Below are 14666 nucleotides of genomic sequence, written 5' to 3' on the forward strand. Positions count from 1 at the left end.
CCATACAGGCTTGGACTGGCCCACAGGGGTACAGGGGAAACCACCGGTGGGCCCCACTGCCTGGGGGCCCACCTCCTGCTCTAAGGATCCAGACTGCACTTGAATTATACATTATACACGTTACCTTATACTGGGCTATGGTGTATTTTCTACAATGCATTACTGTTATTAATCTGGTACATTATCATGCATGCAGCATCTGAATTTACTGTATATATTTATGAAGGGGCCCAGACGTTGCACTCTCTAATGGTTAGTCAAACCAATGTGTAGGCCACACCCCCTCTGCAGACTGGACACACCCCTAAACATGGGCCCTTACCACTGCATTCCCCCGGTGGGCCCTACATGCCCCAGTCCGACACTGGTGCCATACTCCAGGTGTAATGCCCTCTGTACCCCAAGGTACAGCAGTGTCCCCCAAATGGTTTCTTAGAAACAGATTTTATTGTACGTACAAAAATCCTATGTTAGGTTCTGTGGCTGTGAGCTTGGACTCATTGTACATTCTGCTAAGGTTTATCTTCTACACGTGTCCCTCCACCAGGGGGAGCCGTGGCACTGTGGCAGCATTGGTGCAGTCGTTTCGGCTGTAACCTGTATATCCATACTGTACATATGCTGCCGTTTCTTAGTGCATGTAACAATTAAACAACCATTTCTCATTGCAGTTAAGTGACTTGTCTTCCCCATTATCCTCAACATCAACTCCGCTCTCGGCCAAAGGTGAAGTTTTCTTCTCCGATCAAAGCAACAAGGTAATGTGTATACAGCCATAAATAATGGCTACTCTTCTTTTTTTGGAAGAATATATTGACATTTTAGTTCTAAGTATGTTTGCACTTTATAGATATGATTGTGCAAAATGTTATACATTTATATATTGAGTTAATGCATGTGATGCAGTCTGTTAAAAAAAAAATAGCATCACATACAGTAACACCGTATGATTCGTATGTTTAGAGAAATGAAAGGTTTTACGTTGATGTCGAATTCGTCTATCTCAAGTTGCCGTGGGGATGCAAATATCAAATCCATAAAAAAGGATCCATCTTCCCAATTTTTGAGCCCCAAAATTGGGAAGATGAACTAATTGCACAGTTTTAAGGTTTGCTCAATTTATGGTACTTGTATTGCCTTCAGACTGAAATTACAGCTTGATGGGGGAGTGGCCTGGACGTGGAGGGGAGAAGACGTGCTGTGCCTGGGCTCCTGTCTTGAACCGAATTCAGAACCCTTCTGCCCCCTGATCTATCCCCAGGACCCCCACTACTGCTCTGTAGAGGTCCCCCTGTTCGAGGCAAGGTGGGTTGCGGAGCCGGCGGGTGCCCCCTGTGCCCGTGCGGGTTGCGGCCTACCTGCCAGGAATAAGCCGGGGGTTGGATTTGTGTGGAGTCCGGACCGGAAGTGCCGCGGAGAGGATCCTTTGCTGGACGGAGGTGCGGGGTCTGCACTGTCTTCCCCCTGGGCGGCTCTGCTATCGGCGCTGGTTCAGCCGCTCAGCCGGGCTCCCCGGACGCTGCCGCTGGCCGCCGCTGAGGGAGAGCGAGTCCGCGAACGCGCCGCCCGACCCCTCTGTTGTGACCGCTGCCCGCGGCGGGCACTCTTTCCCGCTCGCAGCGGACGGAGACCCGAGAATATCTGCCGCTGACACCACCAATGACTCAGGGGGACAAAAATTATATGAGCTCCTGCAGTTTGTGACGGGAGCCAGGCGGCGCCATTTTGCTTCCTGGCACATTACCACAGTGGAGGCACATACACTCTGCCTGTCAGCCCTCCCATTCCTGCACAGCTGTATATTTGTTCAAATTACCTGAAAGGGGTTTTTATCAACCACTCTACGGGTGCATGTTTTCTGGCTCTTTGAAGGGACCACCTGATACAACAGCTGAGAGATCTTTGGAGATTATAATATTATTAATATTATTAACCCTTCAGGTTTATTTGGCCGGTTTCCCCATAGCCACACCCGGAACCTGGGCGCTTCAGGGGGACTTATCCCGGTCTGAGCCGTGCTGATGTGACCTACGCTGTGATGGCTGAATCTCTCCCCCACTCCTGATGCTGTGACCCCGCCTTAGACGCACATATCAAGTAGACATAGACCTCCGTATCCTCCTCCCGATTTCTTCTGTCAGCGATTATCACTGAGGAGGGAGATATCCCCTGGGATAATGCCGCCTAAACGCCAAAAAGACCCGACCCCGGCCCGCCCGGTCGCTTTTTTCAAGCAGTCTCCGACTCCTCAAAGTCAGAAAACTCCCGCTGTGTCGGATTCCCTACCCAAACACTCCCAAGGTAGAGATGACGTTTCCGTGACTCCCAGGGTGCATCAAACGAAACTCTCTCAACTGGATGACGATGCACCCCTCACACTCGGCTCTATGCGGCAGCTGCTGGCTTCCTTTAAAGATGATATTACAATGGAAGTTAAGACAGCGCTCCAAAGCTGCCAACAGACAGTCGACGCTATAGGTCAGCGTACGGATCACCTCGAGAATAAGTGTGAGGAGGTGGTGAAGTCTCATAACGAGGTGATTAACCAACTTGAAGAGCTACAAGCAGAAGTCGCGGACCTACGGCGGAAGACCTGTGAGCTTGAGGACAGGTCACGCCGTAACAATATAAAGCTCCGCGGCATCCCGGAAACAGTCTCCAACTCTGAGCTCAACCAATTTGCAACGGACCTCTTCATGGCTCTACTTCCTAACAACTCTATTGATGACTTTCTTATCGACCGCATCCATCGCCTACCGAAGGCTAGAAATGCCCCAAAAGATGCGCCGAGAGACACTCTGATGAGGATGCATTATTTCCATGTCAAGGACCAAATCCTGCGAGCAGCTATGCGCCCGGATCTACCACCCACGACTTTGGGAGATATTCAAGTGTATGGCGACCTCTCAGCGGCTACCCTAGCCATGAGACGTGCGTTCTACCCGGTGACTACAGCACTCAAGAGAGCAGATATCCTTTATCGTTGGGGGTTTCCGACGAAATTGCTGGTCAGACGTAACGGTGTCATGCACGCGATAATCACGCCGGAAGCTGGGCTGAAATTGTTAGATTCCTGGAAGAGGGAGGATACGCCTGAGAAGACACCTGCAACCCTTAAGCTGACCCAGGAGTGGTCAATGGCCGGCAAATGACTCTAGAAACTGATTATCTCATTCAGGTTGTATGTTATAGCTGGCATTGATTTTCTTGTCTCCATTTAAATTTATGTTTACCCCTCAGGTACCCTCCTGGGCAATGTTCCGGATAGGCACGAAGATATATTTATATTTATATATACGTATAGTGTTAGCTTGGCTTGGGTTGCTTACATAGCATTGTCTCTCTGCCAATTTATTGCCCGCTGCTCGTTTTACACCTCCCTTGCAAGACGTTTTTGCTACCATTAACACGGTGTGTGTAACATTGGTGCGGCCCGGGAGGAGACGTGTATCGTATGTCTTCTTGATGTTTTTCTTTCTATGTCTATGTTGATTGGTCTAGGAGTGGGGGGGAAGACCCCTCCCTACACCACGCCCCGACCCCATGTGTTGCCTAGCTGGGCAACCTTGTTTGGCATCCTTGTGGTGCCCGCTCTGCTTCCCTTTCTTACTGTTTCTTCTTCCTTTCCTGTTTTTCCTACCTCTCCAAGTTTTAGTACACAAACAGGCTAGTAGATCCCGTTGCATAGCATATGTATATAGACTGATTTTTGCATTGCTCGCCGACAGGACTTATGGTTAATGTTCTATCCTTAAACGTGAAAGGGCTGAATTCACCACATAAACGGCGATTGGCCTTGCGCCATTTTGCCAAATGTAAAGCGCACATAGTGGCCTTACAGGAGACTCACTTCATGTCCTTGTCACCCCCCTCTCTTAAGGATAACAAATTCCCCATTGGTTACATGTCTAACGGCCCGAAGAAGAAGGCTGGGGTGGCCATATTATTTTCTAGTTCCTGTGATTTCTCTCTGGCTCATCAAGTCAATGATCCAGAGGGTAGGTACCTTATTCTGACAGGTAAACTGGAGGACAGACCGGTCACCATTGCCTCGGTGTACGCTCCGAACACCAAACAAATACCTTTCTTTAGGAAATTTTTTCAACTCCTCCAGATACACTTATCGGGTGCTCTATTACTGCTAGGGGATTTTAACATGGTCCTTGATCCAGCGGTAGACAAATCCTTACCCCGCCCATCTCTCACAGCGAACTCGCAGCGGGATAGTTCCCAAGCATTTAGGAATATATTATATGAGTATGACCTTTATGATGTCTGTTGAGCTAAGAATCCTACCTGTAGGGATTATTCGTTCTTCTCCCCGGTACACGGCTCCTTTTCTAGGATCGATTTAGTGATTTCGGATAAGTGGACTCTCCAGCAAGTATCGAGGGCTTCTATCCTGCCAGTATCATGGTCCGATCATTCTGCCCTCTCGGTCAAATGGAACCCCCGACGCGTGCGGTCTTCTCCCTCCTTATGGCGCCTTGGAGAATACCTCCTCACAAATGCAGATGCTCACCGGTTTATTTCACAAGCCCTCTCCTTGTACATCGAAACCAATGCTCCAGCAGACACGTCCATATTTACACATTGGTGTACCCTCAAGGCGGTGGTACGAGGAGCGGCAATCCAGGCGGCTGCTTATATTCGCAGGACCTCCCGAGAAAAACAGTTAGAACTCGAAACCCGCTTTAAAGATTTAGATACCCTATTTAAGTTGAACCCCTCTAATAAGAAAATTTATCGAGATCTACTTCAGGTCAGGGAGGAGATGAATAAATTGGCTTTAACTGAGGTCCATAAAAACCTCTTCCGGCTGCGGCAAAAGTTCTATACGCAAGGAGATAGGGCGGGTAGAATGCTTGCGCGCAAAATGAGGGGGAAAATTGCTAAAGAGAGGGTGAAATCCATTGTCACTTTAAACAATGTCAAGATATCTGACCCGTTGGACATTGCTTTCTCCTTTGCTTCTTATTATTCCTCCCTTTATAATCTGAAAGATGACGTATCTATCCCACAACCCACACCAGCCACTATAGCGGCCTTCCTGAAAGATATTAATCTCCCCTCCATCGACACACTTACTTTACAGACTTTAAATCAACCCTGGACCTCTAAAGAAATTACCCAGGCCATAGACTCCCTCCCATTAGACAAAGCTCCAGGCCCAGATGGGTTTATAAATAAATTCTATAAATGCTTCAAAGATACTATTACCCCTGTCCTGGAAGGAATCTACAATCATGCTTCCTCTGTGGGGAATTTCCCGGGGGAAATGCTGGAGGCTCGTGTGGCCGCCTTTCCTAAGCCAGGGAAAAATCCCGCTATGATGCCTAACTATCGCCCCATAGCTTTATTGAATACGGACTTAAAAATCTATGCGAAGCTAGTGGCCAATAGGCTCAACCCCCTGCTCCCCTCGCTCATTCATTGTGATCAGGTGGGCTTTATCCCCGGAAGACAGGCCCCCGATAACACTAGGCGGGTGATAGATGTGCTGGACGCCTTTTCCCCATCTGATTCTCCCTTACTGCTGCTTTCCTTAGATGCGGAGAAGGCATTCGATCGTCTTCACTGGGGGTATTTACAGGCGGTTCTTTGTAAATTTGGCCTTACAGGTAGGATTCTCTCCTCCGTTTTAGCTTTGTACTCTCTCCCCTCAGCAAGGGTGTGTGTAAATGGACTCCTCTCCTCCTCTTTTATGATCACGAATGGCACACGCCAAGGGTGTCCTTTATCCCCACTGGTATTTGCTTTGGCAATAGAACCTTTAGCTGAGAAAATACGATCCTCTCCACTGATTGAAGGAGTGGAGTTTTTGGGACAATCGCACAAGATATGTCTGTTCGCGGACGATGTCCTGTTGACACTCACTGCCCCTACTACCTCCCTCCGAGCTTTGCACACACTCTTGTCTGAATACTCCTCGGCTGTATCATATTATAAACTTAATAGCACCAAAACGGAGGCACTACCTATTAATTTTCCACCCCCCCCACCCCACCCCCCCCTCCTATCCGCACTGAAAGCTTCTTACTCGTACTCCTGGCAGGATAGAAGCCTTAAATATCTGGGGATCCATATCACCCAGAAGCAGGAGGATCTAATATCTGCTAACTATCCCCCCTTGTTGCGCAGATTTACTGTTCTGATTGCGGACTGGATGATGCACCATGTTTCCTGGCTCAGCCGAATAGCTGCACTAAAAATGACGGTACTCCCAAGACTCATGTACTTATTTCGGGCCATCCCTCTCCTCTTACCCGAATACCTTTTGTCCAAATTTAATGCCGTGTTTAACTCTTACGTTTGAAAAGGTAAGAAACCGAGGTTAGCCAGGAAAATTATGACCCGACCCAAACGGGAAGGGGGCCTGGCATACCCGGATTTGCTTTCCTATCAACTGGCTTGCCGAATGGCGCAGATAGGGTCATGGTATCTACACCCTCCCTTCAAGCCGTGGGTTCAATTGGAACAGGGACTGACTGCCCCACTGCCCCTGACTGATGTTTTACTGCTCCCGAAATCGGAGGGAAAGTTAATGACCGGTAGATCCCTTTCTGTTCACGCTACTAGGAAGGCTTGGCTGACCGTGGTGCAAAGTGGAAATGATATAACTCTCCCTACCCCTGCTCTATCGCTGACGGGCCTGGCCTCCTTGATCCCTGACTTGAGTTTTGAATCTTGGATATTAAAGGGAATCCAGTCTCTACAGGATATAACGGCACATAATACCCTTTTATCTTTTGCTCAGATTCAGGAAAAATTCCTTTTACCCCATAGGGAATTCTATAAATATTTGCAACTCAGACATTGGCTCCACGGAACCTCAGCACCCCACCTCACCCTCTCCTCCTTGCCTAACTTCGTTCAAAGGTTCCTGGATACCGGGGAGGGCAGGGAAGGCATCACGAAATGGTATAACTATATTATTACTTCCCAAACGCTGCAGAAAGCCCCCTTCCAGTTGAAATGGGAGGCAGACCTTAGATGCTCTATCTCGGAGGAAGAATGGGGGATGATTTTTCGGTCCTGCTATACGGTGTCTAGATGCATATCACACATAGAGCTATTTTATAAACTTCTCCACCGTTTATATTTCACCCCATCCCGCTTGCATGCAATGCAACCCTCCACATCCAATTTATGCTGGCGTAAATGTGGCAAGGTCGGTACCTTGGTGCATACCTTCTGGGACTGCCCTATACTTACCCCGATGTGGACCTCTGTCTTCCACCTCATAGAGTTAGTCCTGGGTCATTCTGTAGCTCCACACCCGCGACTGGCTCTTCTCCATCTATATTATGGCGACTTATCGCCGGGCGATCGTTATATCTTAGGGCATATTCTGATCTCGACAAAACTATTGATTGCTCGCCAATGGCACTCCACCGAGATACCCCACATATCAGCGATAGAGAAGGCCGTACAGTCGCATTGCGAGTTTGAGACAGCGGGTGTGGCCTATACCTCTACACCATCCTGCCCACTGCTACGCTGGTTATCATGGTCGACCTATTGGCACACTCGTCCTCCAGTTCCATTACCTCCTCCAGACACTTACGATGTATGCCTGTGCGATGTTCTTTTTTGTTATATCATCTATGTAATTCTGTATTTTTGTTGAGCAGACTGTGTACCCCCCTCACCCTTCCCCATAAAATAATAAAAATTAATATTTAAAAAAAAAAAAAAAAAATTACAGCTTGATGTTAAATAAAGTGAACGATGGTTTCAAAGAGAGCCATCTTCTTATAAGATAATTGGTTCATCCAATCAGGAGATGTCTCATTTCTACGATGCCATAGAATCCTGCACTTTTTTTTTTAATAAGTGCTCTTAAAAATAAGTATGTTTTTGGGGCTATTTGCATAATGCAAGCATTAATTGACCCATTTCTTTTTACACAGTAATCACTATAGCAAGCTATAAGAAGAGACAAACCATTTTCCTTGGTTTGTTTCTTCAGGCTTCTATTAATTATTTGTAATTCTGCAAAGTGCAGTAATAGACTAAACTATCTTGGCAATACTAGACTACCTTGGCAACCACAGTCAGATGGCACATGATGCAGTGAGCAAAGAGGCTTTGGAATGGCGCTCTGAGCTCTGTGCACTGTAAGTATTCCCTTTTGCCTTTATGCAACAAGCTATGTGCCGGTGCCTGTGTAACTTGCAGCCATATGTTGTGCCTTCCAGAAAGATTTTGAAAAGGAGATAATGGTTAATAGAAGAACAGCTAAGTATTATGCAGATAGATGCTTAAAGGTACCTCGCTTGCTATTTAATGGAGAATTAATATGATCCTTCTAAGTGGAATTGCTGCTTTAACTATTTTTAATTAAAAATAGAATATATATTTGAATGTTACTGAATTTTTTTAATTGACAGCAACTAGAGACCGTTTAAGTGCAAATTATTTCAAATGAATTTCAAGTGCAATAGAAATATTATTTTTGGTACATAGCTATTTTTTAGTTACTGTAAGTATTGGAAATGTATATAACGGGATTACACATATTTTTTTATTATCCATTTTTCTTAGGATGAAAATACACACTGCAGACGAGACTACAGAGACAGACTAAGTGATAGTACAGGTAAAACATATATATATATATATATATATATATATATTTCTTTTCCATCCTTAGTAACTAGATTAAAGGGGTCGCTTCAATTAAGTGCAATGAAGGCACTTGAAAGCATTGTGCACTTTAGCCGCACATACAGGGTGGGATGTACTAAAGCCTAAAATGCGGGGAAAACCCCCCAGAAACTCCAGTTTTAAGGGTTTTTATCGCATTTCCATATGTACCAAGCTGGGAGCTGGTGAATAACTCCATCGTTGGGTGTCGTTACCCAATGCTTTTGCTTTTCACATTTCTCCTGAGAAGGATCTAATCGGATCCCACCCAGCACCCCTGCATGCACAGCGGTACCTGGGTCCTAAGCCTGGAAGTCCACACACTGTAACGGGCAGCTCTTATCAGGAGGGCTGTCCTTTGTGATACTAAGCACATATGTAAGTACATATCTGATTAGTATGTACTCAGCAAGTGGCGGTATATACCGCTTCGCGAGTGCGATGCTTAGTACATCCCACCCACAGTGACCACAATATTGGTCATTTTAATAAACACCCATATGGGGCTGTGAAGTAAATGCATGATGTAGTGGCTATGTAGGATGACTGGCTGGCACAATACCTGTCAACAGTGGCACAACTTGCACATCGCCCATAATTAAATGGACCCCAAAGGGTATTCTGGTCAAAAAACTTTATTTTTTGTCTCGCCATAGTTGTATTGGTCAGTATGGATATTAAAATACATCTGACTGTGTGGAATCATCTCACAAAATGGCTGCCTCCAATCAAGAGAATTCAGCCTATCATGGAACCAGTAACGTCCCAGAGGGACCAGTGAGCCTGTTACTAAACACTTTGGGCCTAATTCAGACCTGGTCGCACGCAGGCGGTTTTTTGCACTGCTGCGACCAGGTGTTCGCCGCCTACAGGGGAGGGGGTAATCACTGTGCAGGGGTGCGATCAGCTGTGCAGTGAAATGCACAAACAAAAGTTTGCGCAGTTTCTGCACAGCCCAGGACTTACTCAGCCGCTGCGACGATCCAGGCCGGTGCCGACGTCACGAATCCTCTTCCCGAACGCCTGGGCACGCCTGCGTTTTTCCGGACACCCCCTGGAAACGGTGAATTGCCGCCCACGAATGCCTTCTGCCTGTCAATCTTCTTGCGATCGCTTTCTTCGTTAGTTCTGTCGCTGCCCGGCGATCCCTTACGCCGGCAGCTGACGCGCCTGCGCATTGTGATTCATACGCATGCGCTGTTCAGACCCGATCGAACAGCTGCAAAAAAAGGCAGCGTGCGATCGGGTCTGAATGACTCCCTTCAAGCGCACATTGCCATTGTGTATGTTTTTACTCCAGCCCCTCTAAGTTCTGCAAGAGTTTCACCTCCTTACTGAGTCGCGGTTACCCTACACATTCACTGTACTCGTCCTCACTTGGCCGACCCTAACCTCCACCACCCCACATCACAAGTAGCAGCTACTCCCAGAGCTGCAACAATATCCACAAATTATGTCCAACTCTACAAATCAATGAATGACTCCGAATGGAAGGAAGGCCAGGAACCAGCTATAGGTTCTGTCATGCATGGCAGGAGAAGTAACTTACTGTAGTGTCATCACAAGTCCAAAACCTATCAGTAATGGATTACGATGAACAAAGATTAGAGGTTTTTGGGTTTCCAACTTGATGTTGGACGCTACGTCCAGTGGGCAGATTTGTGTGGTATAATCGTAAAGTACTGATTTGCCTGTAGCAGTCCACAAATTTTAAACTTTTGCTGGCAACCGCCTGTCTGTTGTTATTGGAGTGGCTTATTTATATGATTATATTACTCACCTGCTGATCAGAGCAATGCAGTATTATAGCGCAATGCCATGTCACTGTTTACTGGTTCAAGTAATTGGCAGCCTGTGTGGATGCATCACTAGGGGGCGACAGAGAGCCTCCGAAAAATCTGTAAATGAGTAACCCATAGGCTACTACACGGTAATGCCTTTCGCATTCCGGAATGCTCTAAATCTGGCATGACGGCAACCCACATGGAAACATATGGGGATTTCTAATGCTGTCAGAAATGGAGGATATCTCTGACTCCTGCTGTAGTCCCTCCATAGTACTTTTGGGGGATCCCTAATATTTGCAGGAACACGCCGAATATGGCTGTTTTTTGGGAATAACCTACAAATATTTATTGTTAGGTCCCATAAACGGAAACAGTATGAACAAAACAATAAAAAAGTGACTTACAGTACAGAACATGGACGTGGTTTATAAACGCTGTTGTAGCAGACGTCATAATACCCAAATAAGGGCGGCGGAACCCAAGTGTTTGGTGCCTTTGTAGGCGGTCGGGAGAGGATGATGGTATAAGTGACGGAAGGAGAAGCACATGAGGCAGGAGGGCCCTGCTCGTGAGAGCTTACACTCATTCATATGACATTACTTACACATCTCAATTTTGGAGAAACATATTTGTCTATTGTTACTTAGATGTGTCGTCTGGAACTCTCTCTAATCATTCTCATTGTTGTACTTATTAAAATGTACTTAATTAGTGAAACTTGTATTTACCATATTTCATTGTAGAATAGTCCTATATGTATTTTAATGGGTTTGCGGTAGTATTATTTGTCACAGCAGTCCTCCTTCATTTTATACAGGGGAAGACAGTCTGCTCGATGTCAGCTTAGAGGCTGAGCCACAAGACATCATCTTTCTGCTGCAAACAAAAATTACCACGCTAACACTATTAAACAAGGAACTCCAACACAGACTACAGGTTTGTACTACTGACCGCCATACTGTACGTAATTATCATTCTGTCAGTTCTCATGTTCTAAACCCTGTCCTACAGCCTCCGAAATAAAAATATATAGGGCGGTATCCAATTACCTGCGGTAATTCACCGTGGCTAAGTGACTCATCCGGGGCTATCCAATTAGCCCAGATGACGGTACTTATTGGGGATTTTGTCTAACGTTTGTATTCATTTGTAGTTCAAAACTAAATTTAAACACATTGATCTTCTATCAATATGCTTTTCCATTGGGAAATTGTAGTCCCTATCACACCGAGCGTGTTATACAGTGCATTTGACACAATTGTTTCCATAGGTAAATAATGCATTAGCGTTTAAAGAGCCCTTGTGGATCCACAGTAAGCAGCCGATTCAATGAACCAGTACTTAAGCTCTCTCTTATTTTTGCTCAAACCTCTAGGGGGCACAGGAAAATAATATGCAAGGTTTTATTACACTAAAGGGCCCTACACACTTGGCGATATCGATGGACAATATGAACAATATCGTTAAAAAATTAATGATAAATCGTTCATATCGTTCAGTGTGAATGCATCAATGATGAACGTTGCGTGTTCCCGCAGTCGTTTATCGTTAAACGATCATCGTTTATTCATGAAAGCCAATTCGGTCGATATCGATGTAATGTTATGTCATATCTTCCAAATCGGCCATAAAAATCGTTCAGAGTGTATGTAAAAAAAAGTTGATGAAAAATCGGCCAAATAGCCAAGTGTGTAGAGTTCTTAACTTCCGCAGAGTGTGATTACGCCAGAATCTATTCCTAAGCATTTTTTGTTCATCAGAGAGCTGAAATATTGTTTCTGCAAATTAAGCACTGGCTACCTGCTGCTCAACCATAGTAAATAACGTAAGATAAGGGGCTGGGGGGGGTGGTAATCCCATACTGGTTGGTGAGATTTCAGCTAACAAGTATGGAACTGATACTGGTTGGCTGAAATCACGAGCTCACAAGTAGATAGGTTGAAAACTAAACAGGGAAAACTCAACTTTGGTTTCCAGACGTGCATGTGGAGTTTAAAGGAGACGCATCTGCGCATACGCAATACTGCAAGCATGTGGTTAACCCATTCATCACTGGGGAGAAACATCAATGATTGCTAAGCGATATTGGGGCAACAGCAGACAAAGGGGAATACAGTATGTATGAATTCTTTGAGAGAGATTAGTGGAGAAATTGCCCATAGCAACCTATTAGCGTCTAGTATCAGTCTGTAAAGTGACAGTTTGAAGCTGCTGTGGGCATCTCTTTATCTCACTTGAATATTTGATACATCTCCCCCAGAGTACCTAACCGGTGTCTGGAGCCTGCACGTCGGGATACCGATGTCGGTATTCTGACCGCCAGCATCCCAAGCATTGGGATCCCGATACCATCCTGTTCAGACATCTTGGTTGTACAATCGCGACAATGCACTACAGATATATAACCTGTTCAATGGAACCGGCGATATATCTATTAGTGTGTACCTGGCGTAGTGATAGTATTGAGACTATTGATGTTCCTGTATGGAAGTCTAATATTAGTCTTGACAGAAATTGACTAGGTAGCGGAGAAGATTAGAAATATTGGTTATTGATTATTTACATAATCATAAATAAGTTTAATGTTTTTTGCAGAAAAAAGAAAATGTTGGGGCAGTAACGGATATTAGCTGTGACTCATTCCATTCTACACAGACGGACTTATCTGTTGCCAAAAGTCAAGAAGCAGTTGTTTCAGAAAACTCTGATAATTCCTTTGAGTCCCAACTGGAGGTGACTAACAATGAACTAAAAGTGAAACAGCTGGAAAAAGTCATAGAGGAGATGCAAATTAAATTAGAGGAGTCTGAAACAATGCGGAAGATCTTGGAAGCCCAGATCCCATCAGAGTCCACAGTTGTCCAAAATTCTTTCAGTATGGAGACTTTAGACTTTGCCTCAGATACAGACATACAGTCTCAGGGATCACCCAATGACCTGCCTCTAAAGCCAAATCTACAAAGGATGTCAAGAGTGGATCAGGAGTTGGAAGAAGATGGCGTTGTGAAAACAAGTGAGGAAAGTTTGTTGGTGCTCGAAGAGTTTGAAGCACTAAAGCGAGAATACCAGGAAGTCCTGGCTGAAAGTGAGAGGAAAGAAAATGAGATGAATGACCTAAGGCACCAGATAGATGTGGTAACCCAAAGCATCGTCACATTGGTGCCCATAGAAAGACAAGAGGAGATGGAGAAATCGTATTGTGCTGTCATAGAAAAACTGAATACGGAGAATGCCGAACTTAACGTTCAGCGACAAGAATTGCTGGAAGAGATAAAGCATTTGCGGGAAGATTTAAAAATGAATACAGAATCTGCCTCTCCACCAGAGAATGGACAGTTGGCGGAAGACATGACAAGTACGATCGATGAGTTGACCAAACAAGTGAGCGAGTTGTCTTTGTTGTACCATGAAGCCCAAGCCGAACTTGAAAAGGCAAGGCAAGCATCCGACAGTCTCTCGTCGGACTTTATTCACAAAGATGATCACGAGAAGCTTTTGCAAGAAGTTGAAGAAGGCAAAGAGAAAGTAGAGAATGATTTAGTGGATCTGGCATCCCAGCATGCTCGGATCTTAGAAGAAGTATGCGAGTTGAAGCAACAGTTGGATAAGGAAAAGGGAAACACAATGGTATTAGAACACGTGGAAGTTATTGAAGACTTAAAAAACACAATTGGACATTTGGAAGTTGAGAGAAGCGAGCTGAGAGAGCTGGTTGCCAGGCAGGAAACCAGAATAAAGAGTTTACAAGAAGAGCTACAGCAGGAGAAGACTTCTGTGCAAGAAGCAATGGCCACTAAAATATTGTTAGCGGAACGGCAGGTGTCTTTAGAAGAGGAAATCAGTACGTTATCTTTGCAAGTTGGAAATTTGTCTAAGGAGAAAGAAACATTTTCTATAGAAAGTAAACGGGCTAAAAAGGAACTTACGCAGTTAAAGGAAGAAAAGGAAGTTTTGGAGAGTCATCTTAAGTTAAAAGAACAGGAAATCAATGAACTTCGTATTAAATGTGATAAAGTCCAGGAGGATCTACACGAAATAAAGAGGTTGACGGAAAATACTTCAAAAATAGAAGAAGACAAAGATAAAAAGGTTGGTGACAATGCGGAAGATGTATCAAGCAGGACAAAGAGTGGAGAAGTTGCCCATAGAAACCAATCAGCTTCTGCTAATCATTTTTATAGAATGTATTTGATACGTGCTACCTCAACGCTAATTGGTTGGTATGGGCAG

The 14666-nt window shown here is 45.1% G+C and overlaps 1 protein-coding gene across 2 annotated transcripts in view; it reads left to right on the forward strand.

Annotated features, from left to right (window-relative positions):
• Positions 1 to 14666, forward strand: part of RAI14 (retinoic acid induced 14) — a 275686-nt gene that overhangs the window by 241219 nt on the left and 19801 nt on the right. For both annotated transcript variants that reach the window (XM_063960665.1, XM_063960657.1), the window contains 4 exons: positions 672 to 758; positions 8548 to 8602; positions 11254 to 11372; positions 13032 to 14525. In XM_063960665.1, the coding sequence (XP_063816735.1) occupies positions 672 to 758; positions 8548 to 8602; positions 11254 to 11372; positions 13032 to 14525 (1755 nt within the window). The remainder of the gene's footprint in view (positions 1 to 671; positions 759 to 8547; positions 8603 to 11253; positions 11373 to 13031; positions 14526 to 14666) is intronic.

Source organism: Pseudophryne corroboree, chromosome 1 (assembly GCF_028390025.1).
Source record: "Pseudophryne corroboree isolate aPseCor3 chromosome 1, aPseCor3.hap2, whole genome shotgun sequence".
Lineage (NCBI taxonomy): Eukaryota > Metazoa > Chordata > Amphibia > Anura > Myobatrachidae > Pseudophryne > Pseudophryne corroboree.